At 46.6% G+C, this 27,817-nt stretch overlaps 3 protein-coding genes across 5 annotated transcripts in view; 2 read left to right on the plus strand and 1 right to left on the minus strand.

Annotated features, from left to right (window-relative positions):
• SH2D4B (SH2 domain containing 4B) overlaps window positions 1–27,817 on the minus strand; it is a 120,075-nt gene that overhangs the window by 59,798 nt on the left and 32,460 nt on the right. For both annotated transcript variants that reach the window (XM_005565277.5, XM_045399973.3), the window contains exons 2-3: window positions 25,230–25,392; window positions 23,973–24,120 (exon numbers count right to left, since the gene is read on the minus strand). In XM_005565277.5, coding sequence (XP_005565334.3) covers window positions 23,973–24,120; window positions 25,230–25,392 — 311 coding nt within the window. The remainder of the gene's footprint in view (window positions 1–23,972; window positions 24,121–25,229; window positions 25,393–27,817) is intronic.
• Window positions 3,857–8,679, plus strand: LOC141407590 (uncharacterized). Its single transcript, XM_074000696.1, has 4 exons — window positions 3,857–3,880; window positions 4,943–5,032; window positions 6,487–6,618; window positions 7,796–8,679. Exons 1-4 carry the CDS (start codon window positions 3,857–3,859, stop codon window positions 8,552–8,554), a joined length of 1,005 nt encoding a protein of 334 aa, XP_073856797.1. The 3' UTR covers window positions 8,555–8,679.
• LOC135965104 (uncharacterized) lies at window positions 10,232–14,422 on the plus strand. Of its 2 annotated transcripts, none has more exons than XM_065520807.2 (2): window positions 10,232–11,488; window positions 11,777–14,422. In XM_065520807.2, the coding sequence occupies exons 1-2, from the start codon at window positions 10,892–10,894 to the stop codon at window positions 12,122–12,124; spliced, it is 945 nt and encodes a 314-aa protein (XP_065376879.1). In that variant the 5' UTR covers window positions 10,232–10,891; the 3' UTR covers window positions 12,125–14,422. The 2 variants fall into 2 exon arrangements, with proteins under 2 accessions (XP_065376879.1, XP_073857763.1); XM_074001662.1 differs by having other exon boundaries at window positions 10,232–11,449.

Below are 27,817 nucleotides of genomic sequence, written 5' to 3' on the forward strand. Positions count from 1 at the left end.
AAGCAGCAAGACCTGGATGGAACCCTGGTGTTTTAGTAATAAAGTGGTGGTGATCATGCCACCTAACTGACAAGGTGGTGGTGATCATGCCACCTAACTGACAAGGTGGTGGTGAGGAGAAAATGGGTGGAAACAGGTGGAATGCCACAGAATACTACACAGCCATAAAACAGAATGAAGTCACGTCCTCTGCAGTAACATAGATGCATCTGGAGGCCGTTACAGTAAGTGAAAGAACACAGAAACAGAAAACCAAACACTGCATGTTCTCACTTATAAGTGGAAGCTAAACACTGGGTACTCATGGACATAAAGATGGGAATGACAGACACTGGGTATTACTGTAAGTGGGAGAGAGGGAGAAGGGGAATGACTGAAAAAGTGCCTATTGGGTACTATGCTCACTACCTGGGTCATGGGTTCAATCATAACCCATATTTCAGCATCATACAACATACCGTTGTAACAAACCTGCACATGCACCTCTGGAATCTAAAATAAAAGTTAAAAAAGAAAAAAAAAAGGCTGAGCACAGTGGCTCACACCTGTAATCCCAGGACTTTGGGAGGCCGAGGCGGGCGGATCACCTGAGGTCAGGAGTTCAAGACCAGCCTGACCAACATGGAGAAACCCCATCTCTACTAAAAATACAAAATTAGCCAGGCGTAGTGGCGCTTGCTTGTAATTCCAGCTACTAGGGAGGCTGAGGTAGGAGAATCACTTGAACCCGGGAGGAGGAGGTTGCAGTGAGCTGAGATCGTGCCATTGAACTCCAGCCTGGGCAACGAGAGCAAAATTCCGTCTCAAAAAACCAAACAAACAAACAAAAAACAAACAAAAAAACAAGACCCAGTTAACTCAGGAAGCACAAGAATGGCTTGAACCCAGGAGGCAGAGGTTGCAGTGAGCCGAAATGGTGCCACTGCACTCCAGCCTGGGAAGGAAGGAAGGAAGGAAAGGACGGAAAGGACAGAAAGGACGGAAAGGAAGGAAGGAAGGAAGAAAGGAAAGAAAGGAAGGAAGGAAGGAAGAAGGAAAGAAGGAATGAAAGGAAAGAAAGAAATGTGGAACAATGTGTTAACTCCACATCTTACTGCAGAGGTAAGAGGACTCTGTGCCAGCCTGGCTGGGTGCGGGGGCTCACGCCTGTAACCCCAGCACTTTGGGAGGCCAAGGCGGGCGGATCACCTGAGGTCAGGAGTTTGAGACCAGCTGGCCAACATGGTGAAACCCCGTCTCTACTAAGAAATACAAAAATACAAAAAATACAAAAATACAAAAATTAGCCGGGCATGGTGGCGTGCACCTGCAATCTGAGCCACTCAGGAGGCTGAGGCAGGAGAACTGCTTGAACCCGAGAGGTGGAGGTTGCAGTGAGCTGAGATCGCACCATTGCACTCCAGCCTGGGTGACAGTGCGAGACTCCATCTTGTAAAAAAAAAAAAGAAAGAAAAAAGAAAGAAAGAAAAAGAGGACTCCGTGCCATCCTTAGGTGTACTTTCATTTTGGAGGAAGAGGGAGGAAGGACACAGTGAGGGGCGCCTGGTCTCTTCCTGAAAGCCCGTGAAGCAGAGTATGATTATGTCTTAACCTTAAGTCTGGATAAAGTATCTTAAAGGGAGAGTAGATTTGAGGGCCCTAAATCTCCCATTTCTGTCCCACTCCTGAGCTCTAAAAAGGTTGTGTCTGTGTGTATTTTCTTCTACCTTTGTTTACATCAAAGTAATATGTATGTGCTAAATGTGCATTATGGACCACAGGCTGCTAATGAAAATCAGCAGTCTCTAAATAACTTCACCAGAACCCAATCCAACCAACCTTAAACCAATGCTGGAGGCCACCATTTTCAACTATGTTAGCTGTTCCTTTGTTGGGCTATGTCCATATGTCTGATTAATGCTGCTAACCCTTGATTTATCAATTTATCAATCTAGATGTTAAATCTTGCCTTTCTTTTTTGGCACATGCATATTTAGCACTTACATTTCCCACAGGTGAACACCCATACTCCATACTTTTTCTCTCCTCAGCCTCACAATAAATTTGCCTCATAATTTGTGGTTAAATCAATAATCAGCATCAAAATAGTTTGCTGCAAAGCCAAATAGCATGCTATTTTCATCAATTCCAAAAAGTACATTTTTTTTAACTTTGTAACATCTCTGAAATTTGGATGTGTTTTACAAGTTACAGCTTGCTTTTTAATAAGCAACAATTTTTTCCTCTTAAATAATTATATGTTTTGCTATTAATGGTAACTTAAATTCAGTAAAATATGCTAGGTATGGAAGCCTTTTCTTTCCAGTCCTTTTTTCTGGTTTTTCCTGGGTTAATACATCTCGAAGCTGAATATTGAATTTTCCCAAATTTTTCCCAGATATAGTAAGTCATTCTCTGTGTTTAACCAAGTGCTTTTTCTTATAACAGACAATACAAAAGTTATTTTTCCAAGGGACACGCCACCCTGGGTGCCATCTTTTTTTCTCCCATCTGCACTGGTTACCACCTAAGCCTCCTCTCCATCCACCCACCACCGACACACCTCTCAACCTTCCTTGAGTTGGAGCCCCTGCTTCTTTCTTGAACACTCCGCCATTTTGCAGCAACATTTAGCACTTCTCAGCTAAGAATGCATAGAGACACTTTCTGAGTCTTGTCTGAAAATGTCTATATGCCACATTTACATGTAACTGCCAATTTAGCTGAGCACAGAATTTGATTAAAAATAATTTTCCTGCGGAATTTTAAAGACTTCTTTGTCTTCTATCATCCAGAACTACCACTCTGATTCTCATTCTTCTGCACAAGGCATTTATTTTTCTCTCTGGAAGCCCCTGGGGTCTCTTTAACACCGATGTTCTGAACTTTTTAATATGATGTGCCTTGGTGTGGATTTTCTTGCACTGATTGTGTTGGACACTTGGGGGTACTTTCAGTCTGTAGCTTCTTATCTTTCCAGTCTAATTCATCTTTGCTTAGGATTTCTTTGATAATTTCTTCTCTTCTCATTTCTTGTTTTTCCTTATAGAGCTCCTATTTGTCAAATAATGGTCTTCTTGAGTTGATCTTCTAACTGCCTTACGTTTTCCTCTCTTGCTTTCCATCTGTTGTCTTTTTTTACTTCTTCTTCTTCTTTTTTTGAGATGGAGTCTCACTGTCACCCAGGCTGGAGTGCAGTGGCACAATTTTGGCTCACTGTAACCTCCACCTCCCAGGTTCAAGCAATTCTCATGCCTTAACCTCCCAAGTAGCTGGAATTATAGGCACATGCCACCACACCTGGCTAATTTTTGTATTTTTAGGGAGACGGGGTTTCACCACATTGGCCAGGCTGGTCTCGAACTCCCGAACTCAGATGATCCGCCCACCTCAGCCTCCTAAAGTGCTGGGATTATAGGCGTGAGCCACTGTGTCCAGCTCCATCTGCTGTCTTTTTTGTTCTACTTCCTGGTTGATTTCATTGACCTTATCTTCCAAACCTTCTACTGAGTTTTTTATTTCAGCTATCACATGTGTAATTTCCAAGCTCTTATTCTTATTCTTAGGTTGTTCTTTTCTCTTCATTGCATCTTGCACTTGTTTTATGAATGCAGTAACTCATTTCTCTGAGGATTTTAGAGCTTTTTCTTCCCACGTACTCTGATTTAGGTCTGTTTCCTCTGTGTGCGCGTGTGGTTAAGTTTGTTTGATTTGGTGCCTGTCATACATGTGAAAGGTTTTCCCCAGCTGTCTGATGTTCCCTGACTATTCATATTCAAGAGAGAAGTAAATATCTGAATAGGAAACTCAGAGAGCATGCTCCAGGCTTCATTGAGAGGAGGACTTTGCTCTAGGGCAATCGTAGGAGGAACCAGCCATGTTGCAGGACTCTCAGATGCAAGTATCTAGAGGCCCTTTCTCTGAGATTATTCAGTGTCTTCTCCTCTGTCCTTCCTGGGTGGTATCATCCGCAGCATTCCAGGAATTGGAGGGGAAAAGACTGCAGGCAGGACTGCCCGCAGCAAGCAGGGCTCCTGGCCTAAGCCCCATGCTTCACAGAAACCCATGCTTTAAAGCACCTTCCTGTAAATTTCCTCCTCAAGTCTCCCCTCAGGACTGGCCAGAAATAGTCAGACCCCCAGGGTGTCCAGCTAAGGTGCCCTAGGCCCAGAATAGGTTCTACATGAGCCTGACTCCCTGTTTCTTTCCTTCAGGGTGCTCTCTGATCATCTCCCTTAACAAGGGATTGAGCAGATGTCCCAAAGAACTCCAGGATTCCTATTTATGAAGTCATCCTGGGCCCCAGCGTGGGGGTCCTGGTTCCAGAAGGTAGCCTAGCAAATAGATGAATCCTGCTGGCCAGCACAGTATTTTTAGCACAGGATCACATGAGATTGGGTCACCAAAATAGTGCTAAAAGGCTGATTTTATGTGACTCAGATTTTTAATATAAACAAAGACTGCAAAGGGAAATATTTGCCAGCTCTGTACACCCTAGGGGCAACCCTGGCTGCAGGTCCCACCATTCAGAGTTCAGACCTCTCCTTAATCTCCCCATTTCCCTCCTGCTGCCTTTACTCTGCCTGATACCCCAACACCCCAACGTTTCCCTTTCAACTTTCCCTCTTCTTCTGGCCAGAGGGAGGGAGGTGGTAGCCTGGAAAAAACAGATGAAAAAGTTTTTGGTGAACCATTAGAAGAAGTCACTTACCTTCTTTAGCCCTTAATTCCCAGCTCTTAGAGAGTAGGTCATAAGGAAGTCAGAATTTTGTCTATTTTTAGCATTAAAAAATTAATCATTGAATTGGAGAAAAGTCCCCAGTCTATGTCATGTCAGAAGGAACAAAAATCTTGTCATTTTTAAAACAACGGAGTAAAAATACACAGTTATCTCTTTTTATCTGCTTGTTGATCCATTGAAATATACCAAAGGACCCACCCTTGACCCGCTGGGGTCTTCCAGGCAGAAGCAGGTCTCAGGGAAAATACAGTCAAGGCCTGTCAGAGCCAGAAGGACGTCATCTGCGTGCTGCCACTGCCTTGTGCAGATAAGGTACGTATCCATTTGCTCAGGCCGCCATAACGAAGCACCATAGATTGAGGGGGCTTAAACGACAGAACTCTGTTTCCTCAATCATGGAAGCTACAATCCAAAGTCAAGCTGTGGCAGGGTTGGCTTCATGCTGAGGACCTTTTCCCTGGCTGGCTGCCTTCTTGCTGTGTCACTCACAGCCTTCCCTCTGAGTGTGTGCCCGTCTGTGTCCAAATCTCCCTTTTTTGTAAGGATAGCAGTCACATTGGAGTAGGGTCTAACCCACTCGATCTCATTTTAACTTAATTACCTGTGTACATACCTTATCTCCAAATATAGTTACATTCTGAGGTCCCAGGCGTTAGGACTTCAACATATGGATTTTAGCGGGGACATAACTCAGCCCATAACAAGGAGATAGGAGCCCAGGAAATGACTGGCATACAGTGGGAAAGTGTATGACTGGTATATGGCGGATAAGTGGCCCTTAGCCACCTCAGATTACAATGCAGTGGTCCTACTTCAACTGGCTGTGACTAACAGGAATCAGCAAGTTAAATGGTAGGGCCACATTCAATCAGTTCTTCTTCACCTGGAGAGTAGGACACCACCCAGGGAACCAGAGGCCTACAGCAACCGCCCGTCTCAGAGGAAAATGACTGGTCATTTACTGGGATAAAGGCAAGCTCTTCACAAGGATGGGGATGACAAAGGAAAACATTTTGTAACTACAAATAAACAGCATTACATGTGGTCTTGCTAAAATAACGCTCAAAGCTGAAATTGCCTAAAAATTCTCATTGTTGTTGCAACTATCAGAATTCTCTGACCCATCGGATACCACTGAAAGAAAAGTCCATTTTTCTGAGGTTTAGCAGCCAAAAGGCCAGATATGCAAACACTCCCCTTCTGCCTGGGAATTAATCGCCTTGCTCTGGCTGCCCAAAGCCCTCTGAGCTGTTCAGCTTATTCAATCTCCCTTCTCCTCATAATGAAACTAGGCCTTATAAAACTTAGAAACTAGGCCTCACATAGAAAAAAGTTAACACCAGGTGGCTCTGGATAGGGTCCCACCCTGCCTCGATAGGGTCCCACCCTGATAGGGTCCCACCCTGCCAATTCCGGGAAACAACCCCATGGGGTCCCACCCTGCCAATTCCAGGGGTCCCACCCTGCCTCGAAGTTCCCGGAATCAGCAACTCCAAAAAAAAACCTCATAAGGTCCTGCTCTAACCAATTAGAACAAAACACCTTGCTCAGGCCATAGCTAGACCCAATTACCACACGCCTAAAGCTTTGTTTGAATTTCGCGCCTTAAGCTGTGTTTGAACTTGTGTTTGCCTATATAAACAACCTGAAACAAGCACTCTGGGTCCCAGGGCCAACTTAGAGCTTGGGACCCTAGCGCGCTAGTAATAAATAACTCTCTGCTGTGAATCTCGTGTCGGTGATCCTTCGCGGCGACCCCTGCCCAGGAGGGAATCGACAGTTCGGTTCCAACATTTGGTGCGTTGGCCGGGAAGTGGGGTCGTCCGAGGACCCCCGACCCATCCGGCGGAGACCCATCTGGCCCGGGCCACGGACTGCTGACTGAACGGACCTACCAGGTACTTTCGTTTTGTTCTGTCTGTCTTGCCGGCTAACTCTGAACTCTGGGGAGTACTCCTTCTGAATTAAGTGGGGAAGGGGGACAGACGTGTCCCGCACCTTCCCACTTGCACCCTGGGGGACGCCCTGGCGGTAGTCTGGGAGAAGGCTAACGACTCAGTTAGCCTCTTCAAATCTGTAGGCAGGCCGCCCCTGCCGTCTGAATATTTTGTGATCTTGTGGCGCCACTCTCTGGCCGCGCGGCTTCTCCTTACTTGTCTGGTCTTTGTTTTTGTTTCTTTTGTTTTGTCCTTGTTATCCGTGGACGAAATGGGACAGACGTTGACGACTCCTTTGTCTCTAACCCTGACTCACTTCCCTGACGTCCGGGCTCGAGCCCACCACCTCTCTGTAGAAGTCCGTAAGGGACGATGGAAAACATTCTGCTCGTCCGAATGGCCAACCCTCCATGGGGAATGGCCCCGGGACAGAACATTTAACCTCTCAATTATCTTGCAGGTTAAAGCAAAAGTGATGGATCCTGGGCCACTCGGACACCCGGACCAGGTGGCCTACATAATTATTTGGGAGGATCTGGTCCGAAATCCTCCCTCTTGGGTGAAACCCTTCCTCCATCCCCCTTCCCCATCCCAATCTACCCTCCTTGCCTTAGAAGCCCCAAAGAATCGGAATCCAGACCCGCCTAAGCCAGTCCTCCCAGATGAACCCCAGAGGGATCTCCTCCTTCTTGACCCCCTGCCTCCTCCACCTCAGAACCCCCTTCTGGGACCTCCACCTTACGCTTCACCCTTGCCCCCTGTCTTGTCCCCAGCTCTTTCCTCTACCACCTCGGCCCCTACCCCTTCTCCAACTTCTCCCTCGGCCCCTCCCTCCACCGCGTCTCCCTCTCCAGCCCCGCCCAAACTCACTCCTCGGACGCCGCCGCCGACACCTCCTCGTCTCCGCTTGCGGCGGACTGAGGACCCAGAGGGCCCTTCTACTTGGCAATCCTCCCTTTTTCCCCTCCGTACTGTCAATCGCACGGTCCAGTACTGGCCCTTCTCTGCCTCTGACCTCTACAACTGGAAAACCCATAACCCTTCCTTTTCCCAAGACCCCCAGGCCCTAACCTCGTTAATAGAATCCATTCTCCTCACTCACCAGCCCACTTAGGATGATTGCCAGCAACTTTTGCAGGTCCTCCTAACCACTGAAGAAAGGCAGCGAGTCCTCCTGGAGGCCCGGAAAAATGTGCCAGGACCAGGAGGCCTCCCAACCCAACTTCCCAATGAAATAGACGAGGGATTTCCCCTCACCCACCCAGACTGGGACTATGAAACGGCACCAGGTAGGGAGAGTCTCCGAATCTATCGCCAGGCTCTGTTGGCGGGTCTCAAAGGGGCAGGAAAGCGCCCCACAAATTTGGCCAAGGTAAGGACCATAACTCAGGAAAGGGATGAAAGCCCAGCAGCTTTCATGGAAAGGCTTCTGGAAGGATTCCGAATGTATACCCCATTCGATCCAGAGGCCCTAGAACATAAGGCTACCGTAGCTATGGCATTCATAGACCAAGCTGCATTAGATATAAAAGGAAAACTCCAAAGGCTAGATGGAATCCAAACCTATGGATTACAGGAATTGGTTAGGGAGGCAGAAAAAGTATATAATAAGAGAGAAACCCCTGAGGAAAGGGAAGCCAGGTTAGCAAAGGAACAGATGGAGCGAGAGGATCGTAAGGACCGAGTGAGAAATAAGCATTTAACAAAAATCCTGGCGGCAGTTGTAAAAGAGAAAGGACCAGGGAGAGAGGGAGAAAAGCGAAGGCGGCCAAAAGTGGAAAAAGACCAGTGTGCCTACTGCAAAGAACGGGGACATTGGATTAAAGATTGCCCCAAGCGTCCTAAAGACCAAAAGAAACCTGCCGCTGTCCTCACCCTAGGTGAAGATAGCGAATAAGGGTGTCAAGGCTCTGGAGCCCCCCCCGAGCCCCGGCTAACTCTCTCTGTAGGGGGGCAACCCACCACCTTCTTGGTGGACACAGGCGCCCAACATTCAGTTTTGACAAAGGCAGACGGGCCCCTGTCTTCCCGCACATCCTAGGTCCAGGGGGCAACAGGGGGAAAATTGCACAAGTGGACTAACCACCGGACAGTTAATCTTGGACAAGGAATGGTGACACATTCCTTCTTGGTGGTACCTGAATGCCCCTACCCCCTCCTAGGGCGAGATCTTCTGACCAAGCTCGGAGCCCAAATCCATTTCTCCGAGACAGGGGCCCAGGTATTAAATCGGGACGGTCAGCCCATCCAAATCTTAACTGTGTCTTTGCAAGATGAGCATCGGCTTTTCGACGCTCCGGTTATCACTAGCCTCCCTGATATTTGGTTGCAAGATTTTCCCCAAGCTTAGGCGGAAACGGGAGGACTCGGGCTAGCTAAGTATCAAGCCCCAATCATAATTGATCTAAAGCCCACGGCGGTGCCCGTGTCTATCAAGCAATATCCCATGAGCCGAGAGGCTCATATAGGAATTCGGCAGCACATCAACAAATTTCTAGAACTCGGAGTGTTGCGACCTTGTCACTCGCCCTGGAACACTCCTCTTTTGCCAGTAAAAAAGCCTGGTACTCAGGATTACAGGCCTGTCCAAGACTTGAGAGAAATCAACAAAAGAACCATAGACATCCATCCCACGGTCCCTAATCCTTACAACTTACTCAGCACCTTAAAACCAGGCTATGACTGGTATACAGTATTAGATTTAAAAGATGCTTTCTTCTGTTTACCTCTGGCCCCCCAAAGCCAAGAACTCTTTGCCTTTGAGTGGAAGGATCCTGAGAAAGGAATTTCAGGCCAATTGACCTGGACCCGGCTTCCCCAAGGATTCAAGAACTCTCCCACTCTCTTCGATGAGGCTCTTCATCGAGACCTGACTGACTTCCGGACCCAAAATCCAGACGTGACTCTACTCCAGTATGTGGATGACCTCCTCTTGGCTGCTCCTACAAAGGAAATCTGTATACAAGGTACCAGGCATCTACTCCAGGCACTGGGTGAAAAAGGATACCGGGCATCCGCCAAGAAGGCACAGCTCTGTCAGACCAAGGTAACATATCTGGGGTATATCCTGAGTGAAGGGAAAAGGTGGCTCACCCCTGGGCGCATAGAGACAGTGGCTCGCCTTCCACCACCACGAAATCCCAGGGAGGTACGTGAATTCTTAGGAACTGCTGGGTTCTGTCGCTTGTGGATACCCGGTTTTGCTGAACTGGCCGCCCCCCTTTATGCACTCACCAAGGAGAGCACCCCTTTCACCTGGCAGACAGAGCATCAATTGGCTTTTGAGGCACTAAAACAAGCACTCTTGTCTGCCCCGGCCCTTGGGTTACCGGACACCTCAAAGCCCTTTACCCTCTTCCTGGACGAGAGGCAAGGAATTGCCAAAGAGGTCTTGACCCAAAAATTAGGGCCTTGGAAAAGACCGGTAGCATACCTGTCTAAGAAGCTAGACCCTGTAGCGGCTGGCTGGCCCCCGTGTCTCCGTATCATGGCAGCCACCGCTATGCTGGTCAAGGACTCTGCTAAGTTAACCCTTGGGCAGCGACTGACTATTATTACCCCACATGCTCTAGAGGCCATAGTGCGGCAGCCCCCGGACCGGTGGATAACCAACGCACGCCTAACCCACTACCAGGCCCTCCTACTGGACACGGACCGCGTCCAGTTTGGCCCTCCGGTCACCCTAAACCCTGCTACGCTGCTGCCGGTACCGGAAGACCAACCAAGCCCACACGATTGTCGGCAAGTACTGGCTGAGACCCATGGAACACGGGAAGACCTTAAAGACCAAGAACTCCCAGACGCGGATCACACCTAGTACACAGACGGCAGCAGTTACCTTGACTCAGGTACCCGGAGGGCAGGAGCGGCGGTAGTAGATGGCCACAACACCATTTGGGCACAATCACTACCTCCTGGCACGTCTGCACAGAAGGCTGAGTTAATAGCACTAACCAAGGCCCTAGAGCTGTCCAAGGGAAAGAAAGCTAACATTTATACTGATAGCCGGTATGCCTTTGCAACGGCTCATACTCATGGAAGTATCTATGAAAGAAGAGGTCTCCTAACCTCAGAAGGAAAGGAAATCAAGAACAAAGCTGAAATAATTGCCTTATTGAAAGCCCTTTTTCTTCCTCAAGAAGTGGCTATAATTCACTGCCCCGGGCATCAGAAAGGACAGGATCCAGTCGCAGTAAGAAACAGACAGGCTGACCAAGTAGCCAGGCAAGCCGCCATGGCGGAAGTACTGACCCTAGCCACAGAACCTGACGAAACCAGCCACATAACTATTGAACATACTTATACCCCAGAAGACCAGGAAGAAGCAAAGGCCATAGGGGCTATAGAAAACAAAGACACTAAAAACTGGGAAAAAGGAGGGAAAATAGTCCTTCCCCAAAAGGAGGCCCTGGCAATGATCCAGCAGATGCATGCCTGGACACACTTGAGTAATCGAAAGCTAAGATTACTGATTGAAAAAACTGACTTTCTAATCCCAAAGGCAAGTACCCTCGTAGAACAAGTGACATCTGCCTGTAAGGTCTGTCAGCAGGTAAACGCTGGGGCTACCCGAGTGTCAGAAGGAAAACGAACTCGTGGTAACCGCCCAGGAGTCTATTGGGAAATAGACTTCACTGAAGTAAAACCTCACTATGCTGGATATAAGTACTTACTAGTGTTTGTAGATACCTTTTCAGGATGGGTAGAAGCCTACCCCACCCGGCAAGAAACGGCACACATAGTAGCCAAGAAAATTTTGGAAGAAATCTTTCCTAGATTCGGACTTCCCAAGGTAATTGGGTCAGATAACGGGCCGGCCTTCGTTTCTCAGGTAAGTCAGGGGCTCGCCAGGATATTGGGGATTAATTGGAAATTACATTGTGCCTATAGACCCCAGAGCTCAGGACAGGTAGAAAGAATGAATAGAACAATAAAAGAGACCCTTACTAAATTGACCTTAAAGACTGGTTTAAAAGATTGGAGACGCCTCCTATCCTTAGCTCTGTTAAAGGCCCGGAATACACCTAACCGTTTTAGGCTCACTCCATATGAAATCCTCTACGGAGGACCTCCCCCTTTGTCAACCTTGCTTAATTCCTTCTCCCCCTCCGATCCTAAGACTGACCTACAGGCCCGGCTAAAAGGACTCCAAGCAGTACAGGCCCAAATCTGGGCCCCCTTGGCAGAACTGTACCAACCAGGACATCCACAGACCAGTCACCCCTTCCAGGTGGGAGACTCTGTCTACGTTAGACGGCATCGCACTCAAGGACTAGAGCCTCGGTGGAAAGGACCCTACATTGTTCTCCTGACCACACCCACAGCCATAAAGGTGGACGGAATCTCCACTTGGATCCACGCATCCCACGCCAAGGCTGCTCCAGGGACGCCCGGACCAACACCACCTGAGACATGGAAACTCCGACGCTCCGAAGACCCGCTCAAGATAAGACTCTCTCGTATCTAGCCCCTTGCTTGTTACTAGCCCTCCTTCCCTGCGTCGCTGGCAGTAATAACCCCCACCGGCCATATAACCTGACCTGGCAGGTAATTGATTTTAGTACTCATGAAGTCTTAGATAAAACCTCAAAAATTGCTCCTATGGGGACTTGGTTCCCTGACCTCTATTTCAACCTAGACAAAATAGCAAAGATAGATGACATGGAAGGGGGAGAATGGAGAAAACAGGCTAGAAAGGTGTCCGTAAGCCGGAACGGGTTCTATGCCTGTCCCGGATTCAGGACAGGAGAAATGAAAAAAACTTGTGGAGAAATAGATGCCCTGTTTTGCGCTAGTTGGTCCTGTATAACTACTAATGATGGAGAATGGAAATGGGCCACGAAACCCTGGTACATAACCATGTCCTTTGTCCAGCGCTGCACCAGAACCCGATATTCAAAAACTTGCAATCTGGTCCGCATCAAGTTTGAAGATGCAGCAAAATCTGATAACCGTTGGATATCCGGGTTAATATGAGGCCTATATTTATACCAAAAGCCACTGTATGGAATCCCTATCCAAATCAAATTAATAGTCAACCCTATCACAGCCCCTGTCGCAGTAAGACCAAACCAAGTTTTATCAGAAACAAGGAAGCCCCTGGTTCCTGCACCAAGAGAGCCCCAACCAAGAGCTCCTAAAAGCACTTCCCCGCCTCTAATCTCCACCTCCTCTAAATACACACCTTCAGCCCAAACCGTCACCCGCGGGCCCCTTAACCTGGGAATAGGTGACAGGCTCCTAAATCTCATAAAGGGCTCCTACTTCGCTTTAAACCAGACAAAGCCAGAATTTACATCCTCTTGCTGGCTATGTCTGGCAACAGGCCCCCCTTACTATGAAGGCATTGCCTCCACTAATAATTTCACTAACTCCGCCAATCCTACTGGATGCGCATAGGAACAACAAAGAAAACTAACCCTGGCTGAAGTTTCTGGGTCAGGAACCTGCATAGGCCAGGTGCCCCCTAGTCATCAGCATCTTTGTAATGTAACCTTGACAGTACCCAGCTCCAATCACTATCTGGTCCCCTCCGAGACGGACTGGTGGGCTTGCAACACTGGGCTCACCCCCTGTATATCCACAGCCGTTTTTAGCAGTGGCACCCACTATTGCGTGTTGGTACAAGTTGTTCCCCGAGTATACTATCACTCTGGAGACTCCTTTGATCTCCGATATGAGCAAAAAACTCATACTAGACCAAAGAGAGAACCTATCTCCCTCACCCTCGCCGTAATGTTAGGAATTGGGGTAGCGGCTGGAGTTGGGACCGGGACAGCAGCCCTAGTGCATGGTAACCATCATCTGCAACAACTTAGAGTAGCCATAGATGAAGACCTTAGAGCCATAGAACAATCTATCACAAAACTTGAAGAGTCCTTGACTTCTCTGTCTGAAGTTGTATTACAAAACCGACGAGGACTAGAAATTGTCTTTCTGAAAGAGGGTGGGCTCTGTGCAGCCCTGAAAGAGCAATGTTGTTTTTATGCAGATCATTCAGGAGTAGTTAAAGATTCTATGGCAAAACTGAGAGAAAGATTAGACAAGAGAAAAAAAGAGAGAGAATCTCAGCAAAATTGGTTTGAAAATTGGTACAACCAATCCCCTTGGCTTAGCACCCTAATCTCCACCATCTTAGGACCCCTCATCCTGCTTATGCTCATCCTAACTTTCGGGCCATGCATACTCAACCGCTTACTCACCCTTATTAAAAATAGATTAAACATAGTACATGCTATGGTTCTGACCCAACAATACCAGACCCTCAGGACTGAAGAAGAGGCTCAAGATTGAGCCTCTGACACAAAAAGAGGAGGGAATGAAACTAGGCCTCATAAAACTCAGAAACTAGGCCTCACATAGAAAAAAGTTAACACCAGGTGGCTCTGGATAGGGTCCCACCCTGCCTCGATAGGGTCCCACCCTGATAGGGTCCCACCCTGCCAATTCCGGGAAACAACCCCATGGGGTCCCACCCTGCCAATTCCAGGGGTCCCACCCTGCCTCGAAGTTCCCGGAATCAGCAACTCCAAAAAAAAAACCTCATAAGGTCCTGCTCTAACCAATTAGAACAAAACACCTTGCTCAGGCCATAGCTAGACCCAATTACCACGCGCCTAAAGCTTTGTTTGAATTTCGCGCCTTAAGCTGTGTTTGAACTTGTGTTTGCCTATATAAACAACCTGAAACAAGCACTCTGGGTCCCAGGGCCAACTTAGAGCTTGGGACCCTAGCGCGCTAGTAATAAATAACTCTCTGCTGTGAATCTTGTGTCGGTGGTCCTTCGCGGCGACCCCTGCCCAGGAGGGAATCGACAGTTCGGTTCCAACAATAACCCATCAGTAACAGCACACCACAGGAACCCGCAGAGGCCAGGGTCTGCCACAGTCCTGTGGAAAATGTCATCAAGACAAAGACCTTTTCTGGAAGATGAAAAAAAATTTAAAAATCCTAAGCCCCCTAAAGCAACTGAACAGACCTTTTCTTGGCCAAGGGGACCCCTGAGAAACTTTAAAAACTGAGTTCACAGCCATGATGGGAGAGGAGGTCAGACTTGCCTCTGTAACCACCCATTAGGCTTTCTTCCCTAAGGATTAAACAGAAACCAGCCCTTTTGAAAGACTGATATCAACCAACAGCCTGATGCTGCCCCTCCCTTTTCATGGTTTTGACACAACAACTGACCAGCCTTCCTTCCTGATAAGAGACCACCAACCACAGAGTGGTTCTGGCCAGTCTACAGAGGATGCATCCTGAGGGCCTTCATGCCCTCTGCTTTGCCTTTCGATGTATAGGGCCTAATTGTAATATGTAGACTCAGCTAACCTGGTCAGCATAAACTCCTGTCTCATTCTTCCCTGCCTCAGAGTGCCTGCTACCAGCTTCTGACCAGAAGCTGCGCTTCCCAGCCTCTCCGAATAGCCACCTGCAGGCTGCAACCCTTTATGAGAAGTAAAGCTCCCCTTTCCAAATTTATGAACCTCATCATTTTTCAGGTGATAAAGGCATCCTCATTTTGTTGTTAGTCTGGCCCCAATAACACCACAGTGTTATCATAGGCAGAACCAAGCCTATGCTGTTCATTCCTCCATTGCCAGCTCACAGCACAGGACACAGCAGATATCAGGTGCTCCATAAATGCTGACCAGACAAGTGCATGAGTTATCAATCAGGTAAAGAGAAGACAGGGTTTGTGATGATCCCCAGGAGGGACTGGGTACACCACATCATGTTGTTTTGTCGGCGTCAGCCTTGCCTAGAGAAGTTTTGGTAAAGTCTAAACTTTTCAAGAGAAAATTGAGAAGTAGAAAATTTTCCCACCACTTCTAATCTTATTGGAAATAAAGCAGTAATCGATTTTAAAGTTGTATAGGAGTTCATTAAGTGGCCAAAATGAACTCCAAACTTAAAGGAGAAAAAAAAAAAAAGAGAGTGGCCTTGAATAGAAAATGGAAAAAAAATATATACAACTGAACAGTATCAACCACGTCTGTTCCTTAAGAGTAAAACCGGGAAGAGGTAGGCGTGGGAGGAGGGAGGGAGATTAAAAGCAGAGAAGGAAGGTCACAGGACCCCGGGCGTAAGGAGAGCACAGGATGTTTATTGAGCCGTGTTCTGTGGTCTTGAACAGAGGAGAAATGTCCAGAAGCAATTTTAGGAGTTAAGAAAGCATGGGGGAAAGAAATGCAAATTTTATCTGGCCTCAGGATCTCCTTTTTTCTAAAGGAACACTTTTATATGCACGTAAATTACATTCAAATGGCACCAGCCACAGCAGAATGGTTTTTAAAAACTGGTTTCCAGCTGTCTCCATCTTCAGAGTTCCCTCTGTAACCCAATACAAAAATTCCGGAATTTTTTTTTTCCATTTTCGAATGCAGTTGTCATTATTACCTTTTCCATGACCTGGAGAATTAGCAGAACCTGCCTACATCCTCAACATGAGCTGCCGAAACTGAGCCCAGCCCATCTCTCTCCATCACCCAGCTTCTCACCCAAGCTGTCAGCTCTCCTCAAGCCTCCACCTATCTCCCTTCTCTGTGGGGTAAAAATCCCTCAGTGGAGCCAGTCTAAGCACTTTCTCCTTCCTGCAAACCTGCACACCCTCCCCAGCTCCCCATGGTGGGAGGATACTGCCATCTCCCCATCTCCCAGCCTGGGACTTGGATGCCTTTGCATTTTGCTTTCCCTCACCCCAACATCTAATTGATGCCAAGCCCTATTGATTTCACCACCACCATTTTGCTATATCCATCCCCTTCTCTCCTTCCTCATTGTCATAGATTTTGTCCAGACCCTCGCTCATTGGCCTTGACCATTGCAAAAATCTCCTAACTAGTCTCCTTGCCTGAAAACACTTGAATCACATCATTGCCATCAGTTGTGCTCCTAAAACTTGATCTGACCACACCCTTCTCTGTATCAAGATACTGCTTTGCCCACAGAGTAAAGTCCACCCCCTTAATGTAGCAGTTAAGAGCTCCACACCCTACTTCCTTTCCAGGCTTATGTCTGGCTCCATCCATCATGAAATTTTTCTCTCTCCCTCCAGCAGACCATTCATCATTCTACAGCTCTCCTTTCTGTCTCTTGTGCTTGCTCATGCCCAGACCTCTAAAGTTACTCCTTTGCCCTCCATTATACTCCCCGGGGGGGTGGTTGGGACTAAGCGTTGCTCATGGAGTTGTCTCTCTCTCCCCTGGCACCCTGTAAGCTTTTGAGAGCCGGTAGTTTATTTCTCCCCTCTTCCCCCACAACAAACAGCCTCCCCTTACATTCTCAGGAAAAAAGAAAGTATTAAATGAAGGTTGTTGGTACATTCCTACAAGCAAAACTCAGAATGTTAGAACCTTACTGTTGAAAGACACAATAAAAATCTCACTTTGGGAAGTTGAGATGGGTGGATTGCTTGAGCTCAGAAATTCCAGATGAGCCTGGGCAACATGGTGAAACCCCATCGCTACAAAAATTACAAAAATTAGCCAGGCATGGTGGTGCATGCCTGTAGTCCCAGCTACTTGGGAGGCTGAAGTGGGAGGATGGCTTGAGTCCAAGAGACGGAGGTTGCAGTGAGCTGAGATTGTGTCACTGCACTCTGGCCAGGGTGACAGAGCCGGACCCTATGTGGGAAAAAAAAAAAAAAAAAAAAGGAAGGAAGGAAGGAGGAAAGGAAGGTTGGTTATCTAAGCCAATCTCTAACCCATGCATAAATCCCTTGGTGAAGCTGTTTTTGGTTGTCTACTGCTGAATAACAAATTACCAGAAAATTCAGTGGTCTAAGGCCGGGCATGGTGGCTCACACCTGTAATCTCAGCACTTTGGGAGGCTGAGGTGGACAGATCATGAGGTCAGGAGATCAAGACTATCCTGGCTAACACGGTGAAATCCCGTCTCTACTAAAAATATAAAAAATTAGCCGGGCATGGTGGCAGGTGCCTGTAGTCCCAGCTACTCAGGAGGCTGAGGCAGGAGAATGGCGTGAACCCGGGAGGCGGAGTGTCTGCAGTGAGCGGAGATGGCACCACTGCACTCCAGCCTGGGCAACAGACCAAGACTCAGTCTCAAAAAAAAAAAAAAAAAAAATTAGCCGGGCATGGTGGCGGGCACCTGTAGTCCCAGCTACTCGAGAGGCTGAGGCAGGAGAATGGCATGAACCCGGGAGGTGGAGCTTGCAGTGAGCCAAGATTGCACCACTGCACTCCAGCCTGGGTGACAGAGTGAAACTCCGTCTCAAAAAAAAGAAAATTCAGTGGTCTAAAACAACTACCATTTATTTGTGTATGATTCTGCAGGTTAATAATTCAGGAAGGGCTTGGTTGGATGGCTCTTCTGCACCATGTGGTATCAGTTGAGGTCAATTACTTGGTTGGGGTCATTCACTGGAATGGGCTGGCAGAACCAAGGCTTCGCTCATGTGTCTGGTGCATCAGTGCCCCTCCATGTAGTCTCTTCTTCTCTGCGTGGCTAGCTTGGTTTCCCTACATTATGTAGTCTAGGGTAGTAGGGATTCTTATAGGACAGCTTCCAAAAGTGAGCATCACAAGAGAGGGAAAAGTAGAAACTGCAGCTCTCTTATAGTCTTTCCTCAAAAGTTATATCAGTCCGGGCGCAGTGGCTCATGCCTGTAATCCCAACTCTTTGGGAGGCTGAGGCAGGCAGATCACTTGAGGTCAGGAGTTTGAGACCAACTTGGCTAACATGGTGAAACCTGTCTCTACTAAAAATACAAAAAATAGCTGTTGTGTGGGTGTGCACCTGTAATCACAGCTACCTGGGAGGCTGAAGCAGGAGAATCACTTGAACCCAGGAGGCAGAGGTTTCAGTGAGCCAAGATCATGCCACTGCACTCCAGCCTGGGCAACAGAGTGAGACTCCATCTCGGATTAAAAAATAAAAAAGTAGGCCGGGCACGGTGGCTCAAGCCTGTAATCCCAGCACTTTGGGAGGCCGAGACGGGCGGATCACGAGGTCGGGAGATCGAGACCATCCTGGCTAACACGGTGAAACCCCATCTCTACTAAAAAAATACAAAAAACTAGCCGGGTGAGGTGGCGGGCGCCTGTAGTCTCAGCTACTCGGGAGGCTGAGGCAGGAGAATGGCGTGAACCCGGGAGGCGGAGCTTGCAGTGAGCTGAGATCCGGCCACTGCACTCCAGCCTGGGCAACAGAGCGAGACTCCGTCTCAAAAAAAAATAAAAATAAAAATAAAAATAAAAAAATAAAAAAGTTGTATCAGTCATTACTACTGCATTCTACACATCACAGCTAGTCATAAGGCTGGCGCAGCCAAAAGGGGAGGGGGACTAGATCCCACCTCTCAAAGGGAGGAGGGGCAAACAATTTGCCACAAATCCCGTTTAACCTACCACAGAAACCTTTCAGATCATGTTTCAGCCTAGGCTTAACTATTTCCTGTGATGAAGAGTTCCACACAGCAAAAGGGCAGTGCACTTACAGCCAGAGCGAACAGAAAATACCTCCGCTCATGAACCTGGACCATTCAACTGCACAGTGCTTGTTCTAATGTTGTTAACACTGCCCTAATGAGTTTCTCCAAGGCATTTCTGAGGCTCTTCAAAATGAAGACATACCAAATCAGGATCACTATTTCTAATAAAGTTTAAACATTCACATTTAGCAAATTAATATTTGAACCAAAACAAACACATAATAGTCATAACCTTCCTTGGCAATAACATCCACAGCCTGTGGTTGAGACCCTCAGTGAACCTGAGAGTCTGGCCAGATGGCCCTAGTGATCCTTCGTGAGCCCCAGCATAGAACATCCCACAATTTCTCACCCACTCTGTCACTGAGGTTCTCAAGGAGACCACTGAGCAGAAAACCTCCACGCATACCTTAATCCCTTCATGATCTCCTCGTGAGCTGAGCCCCAGGACTCCAGCTCCACAGAGCCACTCTTCCAGTATTTGGAGCTCAGCCCCCATCTGGGGAAGAGGAAGGCCAGAAATTAGAGCAGGTGCTCTCATGGTTAGGAAAGAGATAAAAATAATTGCTTTTCTTCCCCAGCAGACTTAAATAATCATATGCAAAACCCAGCAACATAAACTAAATATCTCTCCACTGTGGGTTGGATTTGAAATACTATCATGGAGTTATTGTTCATTTCAATAGGTGTGATAATGACTTTTGTGGCTGTGGAGGGAAATGTCCTTCTTCATAGGAGATGCATGCTGAACTTCTTAGGTTTTGATCAGGAATCTGCAAACTAAGGCTCCCAGGGCTGGAGTGCAGTGGCTCAGTCTCCACTCACTGCAACCTCTGCCTCTCGGGTTCAAGCGATTCTCCTGCCTCAGCCTCATGAGTAGCTGGGATTACAGGCCTGGCTAATTTTTGTATTTTTACTATTTTGTATTTTTAGTAGTTTCACCATGTCAGCTCCTGACCTCAAGTGATCCACCCGCTTCAGCCTCCCAAAGTGCTGGGATTACAGGTGTGAGCCACCGTGCCCAGCCCACATCCTTTTGTTTCTATATTGTCGGTAGCTGCTATTGTGCTACAACAGCAGAGTTGAGTAGTTGTGTGACAGAGACAGCTGGCTCCCTAAGCCTAAAATATTTACTATCTGGGCCTTTACAGAAAATAGTTTGCCAACCCCTGGGTTAGAGTATCATCATCCATGACTTCCATTAAAATTGTTTAGTAAAACAATAGCAACAACAAAGTGTATATGAGTGTGAGTATATAAATATTCTCCATTTAAATTCACTAATTATTAACATTTTACCACATTTGCCCGAGAGAGAAGGCAAATGTGTTAAAATGTTAATATTGGTGAATTTAAACAGAGAATATGTGAGTATTCATTTTATTTTTTCTTTCAACTTTTCTTCATGTTTGAAATTTTAAAAAAATAAAATGTGTGGAGGGTAAATACTGTTTCCAAATACTGTTTTCCACATTATACTCCATTTAAAAAACTCACAAGAGGCCGGGCGCGGTGGCTCAAGCCTGTAATCCCAGCACTTTGGGAGGCCGAGATGGGCGGATCACGAGGTGAGGAGATCGAGACCATCCTGGCTAACACGGTGAAACCCCGTCTCTACTAAAAAATACAAAAAACTAGCCGGGCGAGGTGGCGGGCACCTATAGTCCCAGCTACTCGGGAGGCTGAGGCAAGAGAATGGCATAAACCCGGGAGGCAGAGCTTGCAGTGAGCTGAGATCCGGCCACTGCACTCCAGCCTGGGCGACAGAGCGAGACTCCGTCTCAAAAAACAAAACAAAACAAAACAAAACTCACAAGAGGCCAGGCACGGTGGCTTATGCCTGTAATCCCAGTACTTTGGGAGGCCAAGGTAGGTGGATCACTTGGGGTCTGGAGTTCAAGACCAGCCTGACCAATATGTGAAAGCCCATCTCTACTAAAGATACAAAAATTAACTGGGCGTGGTGGTAGGTGCCTGCAATCCCAGCTACTTGAGAGGCTGAGGCAGGAGAATCACTTGAACCTGAGAGGTAGAGGTTGCAGCGAGCCGAGATTGCACCACTGCACTCCAGCCTGGGCGACAAGAGCGAAACTCCATCTCAAACAAATTAATTAATTAATTAATAATAAAAACTCAGGAAAATCTGCTAAAACATTTACAACTCATGGGAAAATTAAACAAGGAGAATAATAACACTCATGGTGGATCACTAGGCCATCTGGCCAGACTCTCAGGTTCACTGAGGGTCTCAACCACAGGCTGTGGATCCAAATATATAACTAGCAAGTGCAATAGGTTTAAAAATAATGGGTACAATCTCATTCACAATAGCAACAACGAACATTAAACCTAAAATTTAACTAAAAAAGAAATGTATAGCTAGGCGTGGTGGCTCACACCTATAATCCCAGCACTTTGGGAGGCCAAGGTAGGTGGTTGGCTTGAGCTCAGGAGTTCAAGACCAGCTGGGCAACATGGTGAAATCCTGTCTCTACAAAAAACACAAAAAATAGTTGAGTGTGATGGTGGTGCATGCCTGCGGTTCCAGCTACTTGGGAGGCTGAGGTGAGAGGATCACTTGAGCCCAGACAGGGGTTACAGTGAGCTGAGATTGTGCCACTGCACTCCAGCCTGGGCAACAGAGTGAGACCCTATCTCAAAGAAAAATAGCATTTAAAGAAAATAAATTTTACCAAGGTCCAAAAAGTAGAAGCATATGGGTATATAGATAAAAGTTATTGAAAAAGTTTGGGATTAAGTGGTCAGCACCTTTAAAGGTGTTTTAAAAAATTAGCAAAGACAAAAAGAAGCTTTGAATAACATATCATACTTCTGAACAAGAAGATTCAATGATTCAGTAGTGTAAAAATGTCCATTTTTCACAAAGACAGCTATAAATTGATGCAATTCTAATGAAAGTCACCGAGGTCTTTGTTGTTAAGAGGGTGGGAGATAATGACAAAATAATTCAAGTTTCCCTGGCAGAAAAAAAAAAAAATGGGTGAGATTAGCCAAGGACATTTTGGAAATGAAGAGTAATGGTAGGGTTCTTACCTTAACAGATGTTAAAATTTATTTTAAAGCTACAAGAATTAAACAATTAAGTCTGGCTCAGGAATAATAAATCAGAGAAGAAAAATCCACAAAAAGGCCCACAAGTAAGTAAAAAGTAAGAATCCAATCAAGGCAGCAAGTCAAATGAGAAGGGAAAAGACAGATTACATAATAAATAATATGGGAACTACTGGCTCACCATTTGGAAGAAAATAAAGTAAGAGCCCTCTATTACAATACCCTCCAAAGCGAAGGAAAACTAGTTGGAGAGAAATAAAATCAGGAAAGACATATAAACAATGTAGATTTTTAAAAGCTTGTGATGTCACAGATCCTTCTAAGCATGAAGCAAATAATGAAAGAAAACTAGACTGATAGATTTAGCCAATTAAAAGTTTAATCCTATGTACATCTGAAAATACTGAAACCAAATTTAAGAAAAAAACAACGCTGATAAAAATATTTGCAACATACATGATTTGAAAAGGCCAACGTTGGCCAGGCATGGTGGCTCATGCCTGTAATCCCAGCACTTTGGGAGGCCGAGGCAGGCAGATCACAAGGTCAGGAGTTCGAGAACAGCCTGGCCAACCTGGTGAAATCCCGTCTCTACTAAAAATACAAAAATTAGCTGGGAGTGGTGGCGCATGCCTGTGCTCCCGGTTACTCGGGAGGCTGAGGCAGAAGAATCGCTTGAAACCGGGAGGCAGAGGTTGCAGTGAGCCAAGATTGTGCCATTGCACTCCAGCCCGGGCAACAAAGCAAGACTCGGTCTCAAAAAAAAAAAAAAAAAGAAGAAAGAAAGAAAGAAAAGAAAAGAAAAGGCCAATGTCTTCACTATCTAATTAGTATGGGGGCAAAACAAAGTTTTAAAATTTTTTAAATGGGAAAATGCCATGAGTATATTGACAGCTGCATGACTCTCTGCACACAGGTAACAACTCCATCAAACTCTGGCCATGGCTTCTAGCAGTATAAGGTCATGTCCCTAGGATGACTCTAGACCTCCATTAAAAAACTCAATGTTGACCGGGGCATGGTGGCTCACGCCTGTAATCGAGCACTTTGGGAGGCTGAGGTGGGTGGATCATGAGGTCAGGAGATCGAGACCATCCTGGCTAACACGGTGAAACCCCGTCTCTACTAAAAATACAAAAAATTATCTGGGTGTGGTTGCGGGCGCCTGTAGTCCCAGCTACTGGGGAGGCTGAGGTGGGAGAATGGCGTGAACCTGGTAGGCGGAGCTTGCAGTGCTGCAAGCGGAGATAGGGCCACTGCACTCCAGCCTGGGCGACAGAACGAGACTCCGTCTCAAAAAAAAAACAAAAAAGCTCAATGTTACCAGAAAACCTACTATTTGTTCTAACCAGCACCTGTCAATAGACCAATAACTCCTTATCCTAGACCACAAAATGTGACTATATCATCTCCTTGAATCCTCATAAATATTTCCAGAAGAGTGTTATTATTACCTGAATATTACAAACAAGGCCTCATTTCTGGACCAGTGGTTTGGGATGCAAAAGTCCCCAGTTCTGATCCTGACTCTATCCCTAACCACTACACCACTACTACCTGTGAACTTGGCCAAGTCTCTTCTGTCTGACCCTCAGTTTCCTCATCTGTAAAATAAGAAGTGGATTGGCCCAAATGGTGTGTCAATGTCCTTCCTGCTCAGACATGACAGATTTCTATTCTCATAAAGCACCCAGTACCAACAAATGGCCAAGGATTGATCCAAACCAGAGGCCAGTCCCAGTGGTCTCGGGGCTAATCAGTTGGCCGCACACAGGGGCCCTATGCGCTGGCCCACCTTGAATTCCTCCTGGATGCGTTCCTCCAAGACTTTGGCTGCCTTGCGGTCTTCCATCTCCACTTTCCACTTCTCTGCCAAGATCCGGGCTTTCTCGTTGGCCAGAGCATCCCGGAACTTCTTGGTGATCTCTGCCTCCTTCTGTCTCCTACCAAGAGAGCACCACAGGTATAAGCTTGTGTGAAAAACTGAAGGACCACATGACAATAGAACTTGAAATAAAAACAATGAGCAATTTTTCCTTGGTCTATCAGAATCCAATGTTGGCAAAGACGGGGAGAAACAGGCAGTCTCAAGCATGGGAGTGTAAATCGGCACAATTGTTCTGGAAGCCAGGAAAACTATGCTAGAAACCCCGTTTCCTAGATTTTCTACACTCACACAAGTGTACAAGGATGCATGTAGGTCAGGCATGGTGGTGCGTGCCTGTAATCCCAACATTTTGGGAGGCAGTGGCAGGAGGATCGCTTGAAGCCAGTTCAAGCCCAGCCTGGGCAACATAGTGAGACACCATCTCTACTAAAAATTTAAAAAATTAGCCATGTCTGGTGGCATGCACCTGTGTCCCAGATACTCAGGAGGCTGAGGAGGGAGGATCACTTGAGCCCAGGAGATCAAGGCTGCAGTGAGCCTTGATCATGACACTGCACTCCAACCTGGGAAACAAAGTGAGACCCTGTCTCAAAAAAACAAAACAAAATGATAAATAAATAATAAATTTATAATAAAACAAAGATGCATGTAAAAGATGCTTGCCAGAGGATTTTTATAATATAAAAAATGGTAAACAATCCAAATGTCCATCAATAAGATCAATAAGTTGGGTTTCTCATATCATATAATAAATACCTGTACCATATAGTAATCTTAAGTTGCGTTTTGGATCTATAAGTCAATTTGTCAAGGTGTGAATAAAACAATTTACAAAGCATGTATTAACTAAACATTCACTGTGGTTACCTTAGGGGGTGGGTGTGAATTGTTCTTTATTTTGTATAGTTTTCAGTGTTGTTTACATGATTTTAGAATTTCTCAATTAAAATACCATCATTAAGACCAGGCGCAGTGGCTCACGCCTGTAATCCCAGCACTTTGGGAGGCCAAGGCGGGTGGATCACCTGAGGTCAGGAGTTTGAGACCAGCCTGGCCAACATGATGAAACTCTGTCTCTACTAAAAATACAAGAATTAGCCGTGTATGGGGCTAAGCATAGCTTCCATGCCCAGGCCCCACCCAACACCCCATAGCACCCCTCACCAGAGCTCCTCAGCTTCCCTCTGTGCCTGCAGCCGCGCCCTCTCTGCAATCAGCTCCTCAGAGATCGCTTCGTAGGGCTTGTCACCAGGGCCTTCTCCCATGATCCAGACCCAGACCTCGCCATCTGCCCCTAGGAGCCATTGGATGTGCTTGTCACTTGCTGCTTCACAATAGAAGGAAGAAGAAACAGGTTTGATTTCCAATCAGTAAGGAATGACCTAAGCTGCCGAGTGGTACACAACCATCACATCACACTACAGAACACTGTCATCTACAAAAAGAATGCCAGTGAGACACTGGCCTGCTGGCAGGTCCACAACCATCTCCCACTCCCTATTCCTCTAGAGAGAAATGCAAGAGCCACACCACCCTGCAGGGGTGGGCATCCAAGACTGAGCTCTCTATCTCCAGCAGAGAGAATGTACAGTGAAAAGGAGGCCGAGGATGACTAGCTCCAATTTACTCCTAACCTCCCGGCCCCAGGCAGCGATATCTTTTAGGTTAACTGCTTTTGCTTACCTCCGCACATAGGCCGAGCTAACAATGGGAGGAATTTAGTGTATAGTTTAAAGCATGGATGATAATAGCCCCTCCCCAAAACGAAGCCCTCAAGAGACAAAGAGGGTGTACATACAAGTAACAATGTCATGTTAAAAATTTATAAGAGCATTGTGACCTGATTAAGGACAAAGAAGTTTACCCTCGCTGCCACCCAGATGTCCACAGTCATTACTCACCCTTCCATCTCAACCCCCCACCTCTTCCCCCTTCCCTTAACATAAAAGAAACCCAAAATTCATATTAGCTTAGGAGGTTCTTTAGGACACTAGTTGCCATCTTCTCGGTTTGCTGGGTCTCCGAAATAAAGTTGCTTTCCTTGCCCCACGCCTTGTCTCTCAACTTATTGGCTGTTGTGTTGTGAGCAGTACAAGCTTTGGACTTTGCTACAAGAACATCAAGGGACATTGCAGCACTCTCTGGAGGAAGAAACTTGTGTCACTCCCTGGCCAAGGCAGTTAGGAGATAGTGGGCCCGCTCTGCACTCTCTCCTTCACGTCCACTGGCTAGAAACAAGGAATCAGGTGGTGGAGTGAGATGAGGCAGCCTGGGGCCCTGAGTCTTCCTGGCCCACAACAGACTGTAACACTAGCAAGAAATAAGAATGTGTTAAATTCAGCCACTGAGATTTCTCAGTTTGCCTATTGCAGCAGATTCCACTGATTACAGGACTAAAATGAAAATGTATCCCAGAAGCAGGGTGCTGCTGAAACAGAAATATAAACTGTGTTACTGCCTTAGCAGTTGGGTGGTGAGTGATATTTAACAGGCTAGAGATCCATGTTATGCAGCAGCAAAACATTCACTTTAAAAGCTAGACACTGTAACTTCAAAGGCAGACGCCATGCTTTCTGAACTTTTCATTCTAAGGGAGGAGGTTGAAAAATAGAACGTGAGGAATAAGTGTTGGTTGCTAGTGACTGTGTTTGGCAAGATGTTAAGAGAAAGAAACGAATTCAAGAAAGAACTGAGTGCTTTGCAAGCTGAAATGAAAAGGGAATAGAGCAAATACAGAAATTTGAGATGTTGTAGGATTGGAAAAAGCATCTCATCATATAGCAGGACCCACATTGCAAGAGATGGAATTTTTAAAGGTTTTGCATGACAGAGCACAGGAAAATTCTAAAGTGAATAAAGTGATGAAGGGCACATAGCACCTGCAGGTCAGGCTCTGTGAAGTTCTTGTGGTGACCATGAGGATGTGCTCCGTCCACCTTCAACCACAGGGAGCATCACTGACTAAGCCCCGCAACTCCTGTGCCCTTGCGTTTACCCAAGGCCCTGCTTCCCAGAGGCTGCTCAGCCTTTTATTGAAGATGCCAGGCTCATTCCCAGGAGACGCCCACCTCCTTGCCAAAAGATCGCTTTCCCTGGACTGCACAACCACCTATAACACCTCCACCCACCGTCCCTTGCCCTCTCCTTCACTCAAGGTCAAGCTTGCAATGATTCCCTCAGCCTCCTCCAGTTCCCTGCCCTTTTTCTCTCCCAGACATTTCCCTTAATAAAACCTTGTATGATTAATCCCATCCTGTCTCTACTCCTCGGAGAAACCAGACTGACACAGCCACATTAAGAATGTGATCTCTCATTGCACCACTGCACTCCAGCCTGGGCGACAGAGTGAGACTCTGTCTCAAAAAAAAAAAAAAAAAAAAGTGTGATCTCTCACACTTATTTTTAGAAAAAGCTTCAAGGAAGATGTCCTTCAGGTGAAACTGAGAGGCGCAAAGGTGAAGGGGCAAAGGAAGAACGTCAAGTTGAGAAATATGTCTAGAAAAGAATTTTAGATGCCGTTACTGGGACATGGAAGCAAACAGAAGCCATCTAAGTTTCTGAGCCTGGATTAAAAAAAATCTTTGGTTGTTCATGTCTTAAATGGCCCTTGGGCATCCAAGTCTGATGACCAGCAGGCAGGTTTCAAAGGCTTCACTGGTCTAGAGGGTGTGATCCTCAACACTCACTTCAGAGGAGGCCAAGGGGAATTATAGACAAAAAGCCTCATCCAGGCTGGAGTCAATGTTCACTCA

The sequence above is a fragment of the Macaca fascicularis genome, chromosome 9 (assembly GCF_037993035.2).
Source record: "Macaca fascicularis isolate 582-1 chromosome 9, T2T-MFA8v1.1".
Taxonomy (NCBI): domain Eukaryota; kingdom Metazoa; phylum Chordata; class Mammalia; order Primates; family Cercopithecidae; genus Macaca; species Macaca fascicularis.

Coding starts and splice junctions, on each gene's coding strand:
- LOC141407590 (XM_074000696.1), top strand. CDS start 3,857: ATGTTGCAGGACTCTCAGATGCAA. Junction 5,033..6,486: donor CACTGCCTTGTGCAGATAAG/GTACGTATCCAT, acceptor ACCCCTGCCCAG/GAGGGAATCGACAGTTCGGT. Junction 6,619..7,795: donor TGACTGAACGGACCTACCAG/GTACTTTCGTTT, acceptor CAACTTTTGCAG/GTCCTCCTAACCACTGAAGA.
- LOC135965104 (XM_065520807.2), top strand. CDS start 10,892: ATGGCGGAAGTACTGACCCTAGCCACAGAACCTGACGAAACCAGCCAC. Junction 11,489..11,776: donor GGCCGGCCTTCGTTTCTCAG/GTAAGTCAGGGG, acceptor TCCGATCCTAAG/ACTGACCTACAGGCCCGGCT.